This window comes from Sardina pilchardus, chromosome 5, assembly GCF_963854185.1.
Source record: "Sardina pilchardus chromosome 5, fSarPil1.1, whole genome shotgun sequence".
Classification (NCBI taxonomy): Eukaryota; Metazoa; Chordata; class Actinopteri; order Clupeiformes; family Clupeidae; genus Sardina; species Sardina pilchardus.
In genome coordinates, this window is record NC_084998.1 from 7,233,997 (window position 1) to 7,247,046 (window position 13,050).

Here is a 13,050-nt window from a genome sequence, read left to right on the forward strand (position 1 = left end):
ACGCGTCAGACTGGACCATTGTGTACACGTTTATATGCCTTTTGATTTTGATCATGAAGTATCCTGAGAAGATAACTGCAGAGTTCAGTGTTGGGTCAGTGTTAATCCGTGTGAATAGAGGGGAACACCCAGAAAGGCTTACTGCTCCGTGAAGGACGGTCTAACAAAACAACACACACACACACACACACACACATTATTACCTACTCCATCACTGTGGTAGGCTATTAGCTCCTTGCCCTTAAGACAGATGGACTCATTCGTCAAAGGGACGTCCTCATTTAGCATCATGGGTCAGGGGTGGAAAACTTGCAGTTTCCCTCCATCTGTGTGTGTGTGTGTCTGTGTGTGTATGTGTGTGTGCGTGCGTGTGGTTGTGTGTCTGTGTCTCTGTATGTGTGGGTGGGTGGGTGGGTGGGTGGATGTGTCTGTGTGTGTGGGTGTGTGTCTGTGTCTGTGTGTGTGTGTGTGTGTGTGTGTGTGTGTGTGTGTGTGTCGGTGTCTGTATGTGTGGGTGGGTGGGTGGTGTCTGTGTGTGGGGGAGCCCACTGATAACAGTAATGGAGTAGGGTCATTTAATGATGCCTGACGCCTCTAACCTGCCTGTTGTCAGACGTTGAGGTTGCCGTTGTAGAAGAGAAAAGCATGTGCTGCTGCGGCCTTCGTGTCAGTGGGGGCTGCGCAGCTCATCTCATTAGAGAGGTGGAGTAGACAAAGTCAGAGAGAGTGTGTGTGTGTGATCCCACGTGAAGGATGCAATTATGTGATGCAGCACATCCAGCTGAAGTGCTGTTATTGGATAATTAGTTATTAAGGAACAGTGACAGCGCAGCTTAGGTAGGAAGATAAGGCTGTCGTCTTCCAGGAATACATGATTATCCTGATTCCTGAAGATGAATTCTGTTCATTTTTGACCCTGTCTAACGCTGAATAAAATACTAGTATTCTAATACTGATAGGCACACGTAGAATGTTGGATTCCAGAATTCAGTGTTCAGTGTTCTAATTACAGCAATGGAACGTTTTGCTCTACAGTAGTGAAGACATTCATGTGGGCTATATAATGCTGTCGTGATGAACACTGACTGTACTTGAACTTGTACGTGTAATTTGCTTACTTGTGGGATGTTGCTCTTTTTTTGGATGTCTGTGGTTTAGCATAGTTACCTTATATTACACCTACACAAGAATGAAGCTTTCTGTGCGCGCACGTTTGTTGCCGTTCTCCTGGCCCATGTGTTGACCTTTCTGGATGAGGGTGTGTGTGTGTGTGTGTGTGTGTGTGTGTGTGTGTGTGTGTGTGTGTGCGTGTGTGTGTGTGTGTGTGTGTGTGTGTGCGTGTGTGTGTCTGTGTGTCTGTGTGTCTGTGTGTGTGTGTGTGTGTGTGTGTGTGTGTGTGTGTGTGTATGTGTGTGTGTGTGTGTGTGTGTGTCTGTGTGTGTATGTGTGTGTGTGTGTGTGTGTGTGTGTGTGTGTGTGTGTGTCTGTGTGTGTGTGTGTGTGTTAGGCCCCGGGTGAGTGAGTTCTCCCTGTGACTAGTGTTCAGGCTCACGTTGTGCAGGAATGCGTACTGTAGCACTTCAGGGCTTGGCATCACGGCTAAAATACCGTTTGAGGGGTGGAGCAGCCTGTTGCTGAATACCCTACTACTGCACATTGTTGGGTTGGGCGGATCGCCCCCACGTGACGGTCGGTGCACACACTGGATGAGGGTGTGTGTGTGTGTGTGTGTGTGTGTGTGTGTGTGTGTGTGTGTGTGTGTGTGTGTGTCTGTTGACATGACGGTCGGTGCACACACTGGATGAGGGTGTGTGTGTGTGTGTGTGTGTCTGTTGACATGACGGTTGGTGCACACGCTGTCACACGTCAATCAGCCCTGGGGTGGTGTTCATCTTCACTCAGGCAGATAAGTGGTGCCGTCACTGCTGCAAATCCTCACGCTCAATGAATGTGCTAATCACATAACATCCATTACAAGCTCTTAAATTGTCTGGCAAATGTCAAAAATGTATGCCCTCCCTCGCATGTTTTGCTTTTACGTCGCCCTTTAAAAAACAGATGATTTGACAATGTTTTGTTGTCAGTGTCTACGTCCACGGTGTTGTATTCACGCCCGTGCCCCTATGTGCGTGTTTGTGTTTGGTTGATCTGTTTTTGAAAAGTGTACTGTATGTGAATCTGTGAGTCACTGTGTGCAGTGTTGTCAAATGTCAATATGCTAATTTAAGAAACGGTGGTATTGGTATTCAGATTCCTGGGTCTATGGATGTAATACACAGAAAATACACTGTGTGTGTGTGTGTGTGTGTGTGTGTGTGTGTGTGTGTGTATGTGTGTGTGTGTATATCTGTGCCTGTGTGTGTGTCTGTCTGTCTGTCTGTGTGTGTGTGTGCGTGCGTGCGCGCGCGCGCACGTGTGTGTGTGTGTGTATGCCTGTGTCTGTATGTTCTGGATTGGCTCGCTCTGTTGCCCTCAGATCTGGTGGCCATCTGAGCCTGGTGGTTTGAACTCATGGAGTGTTTGTTTATCCTGAGCTCATTAAAACCTGCCGTCACACACACCGATCAAACGCTGTTTATTTGCAGGATCCCCAAATCACAGAAATCCGTCTCTCCGGGCTTTAGGGGATGAGTCAAAACAAGGTAAACCGACACAAACAAATCCCCTGAAATCACCCCGATGTTGTCAAAACAGTCTGGGGCAAAAAAAGTGTCTGTTTACTGCTCTCTCTGTCACAGTGGTATGCAAGGCAGAAAACACGGGCAATTTAGCTGCATACTTTATAGTACTTAAATTGATATGTGGCTGCGGAAGACAAATGGCGAGGCAGCAGAGCGCGGATCAGTATTTTCTCTCCTATTATCAAGCTAACAGTCAAACAGAGCAGATGCCAGATTCCGGCAGATTTATATTTAATAGACGAGGGGAAACTTTACACGTCAGTGGGAGTTAGCGGAGGTCCACAGACTGTAGATTTTAATCAGGCTGAAAGCAGCCTCTCAGGCAGCGTAGCATTTGGCTTGATGGACGTCTTTGAGTGGTGGATCCGGAGATGTGGCTGTGGAGCGAGCGTGCTTCTGGCATTTAGACTCTCCACGTGGTCGTTTGATGATGGAGGGTATTTTCAAATGGTCCTGTCGTGGTATTTTACTGTGTGTGAGAGAGGGCTTTGATTCTCAAGGGTGGCGTTTTTATGTTGATGCCTTTTGAAGTTATGCCATGTCTTTTCTTTAGAGGGAGCTGTTTACTTATCAGTCCCCCCCTCCTCCCCCTTGCCAGATCTGAATACTAAACACTGCTTTGAAGAGTTATTTATTTTTTTGTAATGTACTGTAAGGTGGTAGTACATTGGACCCACATATTGTTCCAACGTCAGACCAACTGGTATGTTTTATTTGTATCACCTCCGGGTGTATGATGATAGCATCATTTAAATTGTCATGTTTTATTGCATTGGAATCAATGTGTGCTCTGGTGGGAAAGCACCTCAGTGTTGGGAATCCCCTGCTCACATACAGTACAGTACAGTATGACCTACAGTACTGTCAGCTCAGACTCAGCTGCAGCTGTGCCGTGTCACTGTGATATGCGCTGCTGAACCAAATGAGGTGATATTGAATCGCTCGTGCACACACACATATGCACAGACAGAGAGTTGCATCAGTGCATTTCACTGCTGATCACCACACGCAACTCACCCCCTGAACCCCCCACAACCCCCATACCCATCCACCGACCTCACCCACCCACCCCTGTCCCATCACCCCACACACACACACACACAACCACCCCCTGCCCCCGCCCCCTCCACCCAACCAACACACACACACACACACACACACACAACCCCCACACCCACCCCTGACCTCACCCAAGCCCACCACCACCCAACCACAACACCCATCCCCCACCCCCCCACCACCACTCCCATAACCACCCCCTGTACCCCCACAACCCCCACACCCACTCCTGACCCCCCCCATCCCAGCTCCCTCTGCCCTGCCCCTTCACAAAGAGCCCCACTGCTCCCCCTAAACCCGCTCCTCTGGCTCCAACACCAGCCCGAGTCAGGCAGATAACGCATAAAGTTATTTCCTCTCCGGCTGCTCTCTGGCTGTAAATTGGTTTGTGTAAGCTGATGGATGGCTCGCTCCATTGCCTGTGTGTGCTGTGAGAAGCAGCGGGTAGCACCAGCCCCACAGCCCCATGCTGAGGCTGCTCCAGATAGGACTGTGCTGAAGCTGCTGCTGCTGCTGCTACTGCTGCTGGTGATGAAGTGACAGCAGTCAGAGATGATCCGCTGTCTGACAGAGATGTGTTTGGCAGTTTTCAGAATTACTTTTGTTATCACACAAACACACACACTCTCTCGCTCTCTCTCCCTCACACAAGCACACACACACACACACACACACGTGGTCTTTCTCTCTCTCTGCACGCACAGGCACACACACAGAGACACATGTGGTCTCTTTCTCTCTCTCTCTTGATCTATCTTTGTCTTTTTTCTCTCTCTCCCTCAAGCATACATTTGCATGCATTTTACAGATTGAAATAGGTCTGATGTAAAATGGAGAATGTTGCAGTTTGTGTCAGATCTCAGAGCTAATACAGTAAAATATTCTGAAATTGTTGCTGCTCCCTCGCCCTTTCCCTCTCTCTCTCTCTTACAGTTGCACACACACTCAATTACTCACCCACCCCCCCCACGCACACACCACACACACACACACACACACACACTCACACTCACACACACACACACACACACACACACACACACATACACACACACACACACTGCATCATATTTCTTATTCATTAATGTATAGCAGATCTAAGACTTGAATGCAAATGATATGTTGTGGTACAGTACTGCCAGAGGAAGGGTGCGTGCTAGCTGCAATTGCACTCATTCTCATGCATTGAGATGTACTGCATCAGGTTTTCCATTCTGTCCAATTGAACACGTCTCGCTAACCGGACCTGGCAGGTCTAATACACCAGCGTTGGACGGGGTTCTACGTAAATGTGTATGGATGGAGACTGAGCGATTGCCATGGAGACTGACCACCCTTGGCAGTCATTGTTACAGAGCGGTTAGGCGAGGGGTTAAAACACTACTGGGACCCACACCACTTACTTGAGGACCTCATCAATATTTAAGTGGGGGTTGTGACCGACTGGGGAGGATCTCCAGCGAAGCGAGAGGAGAGGAGGTGGCTGTGTGTGTGTGTGTGTGTGTGTGTGTGTGTGTGTGTGTGTGTGTGTGTGTGGGGCTACCTGGTTATAAATAGACCTCCCTCAGAAGGCACTCCCTGAGGCCTTTCTCACAGGTGGAGCTGCCTCTCCTTCTCCCTCCCTCTCTCTCTCCTTTTCCTCTCTCTCTCTCTCTCTCTTTCTCACTCTCTCTCCTTCTCCGCCTTCTCTCTTTTTATTTCTCCCTTTCCTCCCTCTCCTTCACCCTCCCTCTCTTTCTCTCTTTCTCACTCTCTCCTTCTCCTCCCTCTCTCTCTTTATTTCTCTCTTTCCTCCCTCTTTTTCTCCCTTCTTCTCTCTCTGTCTCTCTTTCTCTCCCTCCTCCTCCTCTCTCTCTCTCTCCCTGGGTATGGGCAGGTCCACGTGTGGGTTTAGGCGGCCCAGCCTTCACATGGGAAGGCTTCTTGGCATTCGTCTGAAAAAGTGCACGACATGGTTTAGATCTGAAGTTAAAACATGCTGCAGGATTTCACACACTTTCGGAAGTACTCTTGTAACGGTTACAGTTTTTCTCAAATGCTAAAACACAAAAGCCAATCCTCTAAACCAAATGACCAGTTGCCTAAACACATTTACTAAATCTAGCCTCAATTTTTCAATACCATAAACACATTTCACATGAAGACACAATTCACAAAACACAATCCTCCGTTCTCATAAATCTAAGCACATTTTTCCTTGCTAAAACACATGTTGCAAAACATATTCTCAAATGAAAGCTCATGTGATGCAAAATGCTTGCCACAGTCAGCAATAACTGAACACAATGAACACACCTGGCGTCATTCATTACACACAACGACTCAAAAATGAAGACACTTGTTGCTAATGCGCACAGTGACTGTGGTGTGTGTGTGTGTGGTGTGAATGAAGAAAATAAAAGAACTTCACACCCCGATCACATTTTCTGTTGTGTACTGTTGTGTGCAATAGATTCTGTTTTTTAGCATTGAGTTGTGTTACAGTAGTGTACTTGGAGAATTCTCTGTACTCTTCATATGAAACTCACAACTCTAAATGAAGAGCTCTTCTCCAAAACGCTATAAATCCATTTTATAGACATTACTGTACTGTAAGGCTGGGATTATACTTGTTGTTAGACCAAGCGTATGCGCCCATGTGCGACCTGCTGTGTCCTGTGTACAGACTCACTGCAGCATTATGCACTGAACTGGAGGTCTTCACTAGGGGGAGACTATAGTAACATCAGATGTGGATGTGGCCATGTGCCATTGTTTACTCCCAGCTTCGATGTCGATAATGCATCTTGCAGTCACCTTTTTTTGGAGTGATCGCCCCCTACTTTCTTATCAGTATTGCATCTTGCGACGACGTGCACGACCAACACACCAAACGAGCGCAAAATACGCGAGGCAGCCATGATACGAACACGAACACTTTGTCTGCAGCAAGTCTAAACCTGCCTTAACAAATCATGTTGCTGTATTTACAGTAATTGTGTGTTTCAGGTAATAAAAATGCAGTTGTTTTGTTTTTATTGAGTAAAGATAAATTACTGTAACTAAACATAACTCAATACAATTTCACTGAGATTACTTGAAAAACTAAATTTAAAAAATATATTTATGAAAATTCATCAGTAAAATGGTTGATATAGCGTTTTGGAAAAGAACTCAAATGCCTAATCCTCTGCAGAGATCTAAGAAGATCCGTTACTCTAAAGTTTTTAAAATTGGCATGCATTGGCAGTTATGAAACAAAGAACCTTCTCACAAATTGAGCATTGTGTTTTCAATTGTTTTGCTTTACAGTGTAATGATGTTTATAGTGTTTACATTTTTGAAAGCTTCGAGCTGCTCTTTTGGTGTGAAAGTTTGAGTTTTGAAGTGAGAAGGTGTGGTTGTGCTTATTTAGCTTTAGAAAAGGGTATTGTGTTTAGACATTGGGGAACATGGAGGAAACGTTTGTGAAATGTGTTTTAGCATTTGAGAAAAACTGTAATGCCAGGAAAATTCTGAACTGCCTATTTACGTTTGTTTTTGACATACGACGGTGCAGCTGTCAAGTACAACCATAACGCCACATGTGGGGAATCTGTTTTCTGTTGGCCACCTATCGTCGGACCAGCTGAGTGAAGTGAGATGCTGGCGTGGCTCCCAGCTGTCATAATTTCATTGAGGCCTAATTGCGTTCTCGCAGGAAGACCTGATGTCACCGTCACCAGGCGCCAGTCACTCATCTATGAACTCGATGACTCAGGCGAGAAGTTGGGTCACCGTGCCGACAGTGCCCGGCCTTTCCCGCACATGGCATCTCATTATGGGATGGCAGAGCGGGGGTGGCTCGTCTCACACATGTCCGAGGAGTCGTAAATCACCGAAGCCTTTAATCAGGCCCGAAGCCAGAGGTTGTGTCCTCTCGCTGCGTCCTCTTCCCAGATCATGTGGCCTTTTTACGGGAAGAAAAGTTATAGCTCAAAGCACAATGCTCGTGCCAAAACTCTTGTAGGTTTATTTTTTGCCAGCTGGTTGTAACTTAGGGCAGGACAGCTGTTCCACATCGCAGATCATATGGATTTCTGTGAAAGATTGTTTCAGGCCTCGGGGGGGGTCTGACAGGGAGGGATGCTTCATCTTTTCTCTTTTTTTTTGCCAATTTGCATCCCATCATCAGAATCATTGCAGTTTTCATAGCTCAGCCAAAAACAGTCATCTGTCTGGAAAAGGGGAGAGAGAGCGAGAGAGAGAGAGAGAGAGAGAGGGATGAGTCTGTGTGTGTGTGTGTGTGTGTGTGTGCCCCTGTAGAGTTTGAGATGAGTGATGTTTGTGTCAGAACCATCCTGCAGCCTCCCCGTCACCGTGAGGGATGAAGAGCAGAAGCAGACGCAGCAGGAAGGAGGGAGGGCAGAAGAGAGGAGGATAGAGAAGAGGAGAGAGAAGGAGGGAGGGCATAAGAAGAGAGAGAAGGAGGGAGGGCATAAGAGAGGAGGATAGAGAAGAGGAGAGAGAAGGAGGGAGGGTGGAAAGAGAGGAGGAAAGGATAAGAGGAGAGGGAAGAGGGAATGATGGAGAGAGGATGGGAGTAGAGAGGGAGAAATGAGAGAAGAGGAGAAAACGAGGGAGGGTGGGAACAGAGAGGAGGAGAGAAGAAGAGAAGGAAGAAGAGAGGAGGGGAGTGGGGGTGGAAACAGAGAGGAGGAAAGGATATAATGGAGAGGGAAGAGGAGTGATGAAGAGAGGGGGAGAGTAGAGAGGAAAGAAGCGGAGAGAGAGAATAGAGAGAGGAGGAGAGGAGGGGAATAGAGAGAGGAGGAGAGGAGGGGAATAGAGGAGAGGAGGGGAATAGAGGAGAGGGAGGAGAGGAGGAATGGGGGAGCTGGTGTAACATGTACGTGCCCAGACGGCAGTCTCCCCACCACCACCCCAGAGGATGATGGGAGCATTTGAGTCAAAAGGCCAGACAGCTCTTTGGGCCCCCCACTATTACCACCCCTCACACACACACACACACACACACACACACACACACCCCTCTTGGTTTGAACGCACAGGGCCACCTGGCGTCCCGCTGGGAATGCGTGACCTCAATGTGCGGTCAGCCGTGACACGCCACTGCCGACAGACTCTCTGGCGCTCGCGCACACACACACCAGCAGGTACACGGAACTGGCATGAGCACAGGCATCAACACTCAGCCACTGGCATCCTCACCACACACACACACACGTACACACACACACACACACACACACACACACACACACACACACACACACACACACGTACACACACACACACACACACACACACACACACACACACACACACACACACACACGTACATACACACACACACACACACACACACACGCGCACACACACACACATGTACACACACACACACACACACACACACACACACACACACACACACACACGGACTGCTCCCTGCAGAGACCTCAGACAAACAATGCGTTCCGAGAGGACACCCACAGTGTGCATCGTCCTGTGCACTCCGCTCATAGGGCAGTGGAAGGTGTGGAAGGCAGGCAGCAGGCACCAGGGCAGATGCAGGCTGTTCCTGTGGCTCTGTCTGCTCTCTGTGTCTAGACCACAGCACCACGCCAAGGTCCTTGGTCTGGTTATGTTCATACACCTGCGCTGGGGACCAGGAGAAAATTAATGTTTTCAGAGGTTTTTTTTTTTTTTTTTTTTTAATCATCCGCTGTTAAAATACCTCAGGAGGACTGTGTGTAGTAAGTGTGTGTGTGTGTGTGTGTGTGTCTGCGTGAGAGAGAGAGAGAGAGAGAGAGAGAGAGAGAGAGATAGTGTCTGTGTGGTGTTTAAGCGTGTGTGTGTGTGTGTGTGTGTGCACGTGTGTGTGTGACAGAGACAGAGAGAGAGAGAGAGAGAGAGAGTCTGTGTGGTGTATTTGCATGTGTGTGTGTGTGTGTGTGTGTGTGTGCGTATGCGTATATGTGTGCCCGCTGTGTGTGTGTTTGAGAGTGAGTGAGTGTGTAAAGATGGTTGTGGCGTAATGAGGAAGAGAAGCCTGTCTGAGGGAATGAGGCAGCAGAACGCTTCCACACACACACACACACACACACACACACACACACACACACACACACACACACACAGCCCGCCGTAATGGGATTAAAACAGGAGGCGCACGCTGCACACACTCTCAGGCTGCCTTAACACGAGCACCAAACAAGAAATGAAACTCAGAGAGAGGGAAGAGGAGGACAGAAAGAGGACAAGAAAGATGACTGGAAGAGAGAGAGAGAGAGAGAGAAACATGGGACGGAGAGGGGATGAAAGAAGATAAGAGGAGAGGGAAGAAGAGAGGGGGGAGTAGAGAGGGGGAAAGGAGAGAAGAGGAGAGAGGGAAAGGGGAGAGGAGAAGAAAACAGAAAGAGGACAAAAAAAGATGACTGGAAGAGCGAAAGAAAGAGAGAGAGAGAGGAAAAGAAAAGGTAACTGAGAGAGTGAAAAAAGAGGAGAGAGAAGGAGGATAAAAGATGACTGAAAGAGAGAGAGTGAAAGAAAGAGAGAAGTGACGGAGGAGTGAGGGGCTGTCGCTGATGACGATCCTTGTTAATTGTTAACGGAGGGAGGGGTTGTTCCGAGCGAGCAGGACACACTCGTGTGCTCCTTCAAACTTGGGTTTTGATGTGCGGCTTTTATGGCTATAAATATTTCACGGACGCATACATTGTGAATGAGCAGGAAAAACACAAGCTCCCCTCTCAGCAGCGGAGCCCCTCCCTTTCACCTCCCACTGGGCTGAGCCCAGCACACCACACCAGCCCCCCACTGCATCAGTAATGCAACTAAACTTGCTTAAGAAAACACACACACACACACACACACACATACATGCACACACACAGAGACATACACACACGGACTTACTGGTGTGGGTGTGGGACTAAATGTGGACAGGGAGGGTGTGTTTGCATTTATTGACATAGACAGGGTTGTGTGTGTGCGTGTGTGTGTGTGTGTGTGTGTGTGTGTGTGTGCATATGAGCAGAGGCAGGAGAGTTTGTCAGAACGGCTCTCCACATCTGCCTCTGAGGACAGACGGATGGATGGATGGATGGATGGAAAGATAAAGACACTGAAGTGAAGAAAGAAAGAAAGAAAGAAAAGAGAACACTCCACTGTAAGAGCCTGCCAAGAAGACTTAGCCGACAACATCCCCCCCCCTTTCCTCCCCTCTCCTCCTTTTCCGTCTGTGTGCTGTACTTACCCCCACTTTCCCTTCTCTCTCTTGCTCTCTCTCTCCCTTTTCATGAGCTCTCTCTGTTCTCTCTGAGTGGCGAAGTTAGGAAGAGATCGTCCAGCCACAGATCCTCACACACACACACACACACACAAACACACACACACACACACACACACACACACACACACACACACACACACACACACACACACACACGCTGGCAGCCTGTCACCCACTGTCTGCTGTGCAGTTAGCATGTCTCTCTGGACTGAGATAGCAGCCGAATAGAAAGCCACAGAGGGGGAAAGAGGAGGAGTGGACAGGAGAGAAGAGGAGAGGAGGAGTGGCACAGTCTATCAGCACCACACTCACTATGGGTGTGTGTGTGTGTGTGTGTCGTGCGTTTGTGTGTGTGCGCACGCTTGTGTGTGAGTTAGTGGCCACTCCCCCTACTGAATACTGATTAGAGCAGCACGGAGTCTGATGAAGCCCATACTGCTGTCTCTGCCTCTGTCTCTGTCTCTACTGCTGCTGCTGGAGCTGCTGGAGCTGTTGCTGCTGGAGCTGCCGTTGTTGCTGTTGCTGTTGTTGCTGCTGTTGCCACCGCCACCAGTCAGTCTCAGTCTGTCACTGTCACCAGTGGCTACAGTACACAGCCCGGACTCTGCTTCAACAGGGGGGGACTCCAGCCAGCACACACTCACACACACTAACACATACACACACACACACACACACACACACACACACACACACACACACACACACACACACACACACACACTGCCTCTCACCTAGTCGAACACCGCCCAGGCTACTGCCTGAAGGACTGCTTCACCGGATTGGCTGACTTGCCCGGGAAGATCCAGCACGGGAAGGACACCAGAAGGAAAGGAAGTACAGTAGGGCAGATAGCCATTCCGGGATCTCTGTGGAGCCGTCGCCAGAGCGCTGTGTGTGTGCGTGCGCGGGCGCGTGTGTGTGTGTTTGTAGTGGCAGCAGCCGTCTCCGCTGCTGCGCTCCGCTCACCTGTCCGGCGTGTCTGGGTCCCATGCCGGCCGTGGCTGATGGATTAGGCTGAGCCCGCCCGCCCGTGCGCACGCAAGAGAGCGACAGAGAGAGAGAGAGACAGAGAGAGAGAGAGAGAGAGAGAGGAGGAGAGGGAACCAGAACTGTGCAGCGGAGTGGACCGCACCGCACCACACCGCGCCGGAGCGCACCGCACCGCAGCCATGGGCAACCAAACAGGGAGAGCCGAGGAGCAGGAGCCAGGTCTGCCTCCACACACGCATGCTGCTCAGCTCAGCTCTGTGCTGCACTGTCTGTCCTTTTCTCTTGCTCTCTCTTTCTCTGTTCTTCTTGTCTCCTACCATTTTTCCTCTTCTCTTTGTCTCTGTTTCTGTCTCTTTCATTCTCTCTCTCATTCTCTCTCTCTCTCTCTCTCTCTCTGTCCTTGACTCTTGTTTCCCTCCCTCTGTTGTCTCCTTTCCTGTTCCCTACTCCCTGTCTCCATCCCTCTCTCTTTTCCCGGTCTCACTTTGTGTCTGTCTCTCTCTCTCTCTCTCTCCCACACCTCCTTTCCTACAGTACACTCTGTCACTTACAGTAAGTTCATGTTAATGTTTGACAGGACGCCAAGAGGCGTCTGTAAGTTGTCATTGCCTTGGGAACAGATGGCTTTTTTTCATTGTGAACGTTCCCTTGCTCATTCTTCATCATTGCTATTGTGTGTGTGTGCGGACTCTCAGGAAACCGGTATCTGAACTGTTTAGTCAGACCTCACAGCCTTACGCTAATGACCCTGTATGTTGAGTAACATCCTTCAGGCAGCACTTGAGAGAGAAGACATGAATATTGTTATTTCCGTCTTTTCTTCAGCGTGATTGATGGTGACAGGCATTCTTGGCCGATTCCGCCGCGGCGTCTCTCTCTCTCTCTCGAGCGTGCTAAATTAATGGATGTGTTCTCCTATGTTGAGACATGTAAAGTGCTGAGTAAGGGTTGAGCTTGTCAGACTTTAATGCTGAAAGAGAGAGAGAGAGAGAGAGAGAGAGAGAGTTGGGGGATGAGAAAGAGTTAGAGGTTGAGAGTCAAGAG

General features: G+C 48.9%; 1 protein-coding gene across 8 annotated transcripts in view; it reads left to right on the forward strand.

The window, feature by feature from the left end:
- specc1 (sperm antigen with calponin homology and coiled-coil domains 1) overlaps window positions 1-13,050 on the forward strand; it is a 97,946-nt gene that overhangs the window by 24,994 nt on the left and 59,902 nt on the right. The window contains exon 1 of one of the 8 annotated variants that reach the window (XM_062536190.1): window positions 11,503-12,225. The exons of the other annotated variants lie outside the window; for them this stretch is intronic. Coding sequence (XP_062392174.1) covers window positions 12,186-12,225 — 40 coding nt within the window. The 5' untranslated portion in view covers window positions 11,503-12,185. Of the gene's footprint in view, window positions 1-11,502; window positions 12,226-13,050 lie in introns of those variants that run through there. 8 annotated transcript variants of the gene reach the window in all.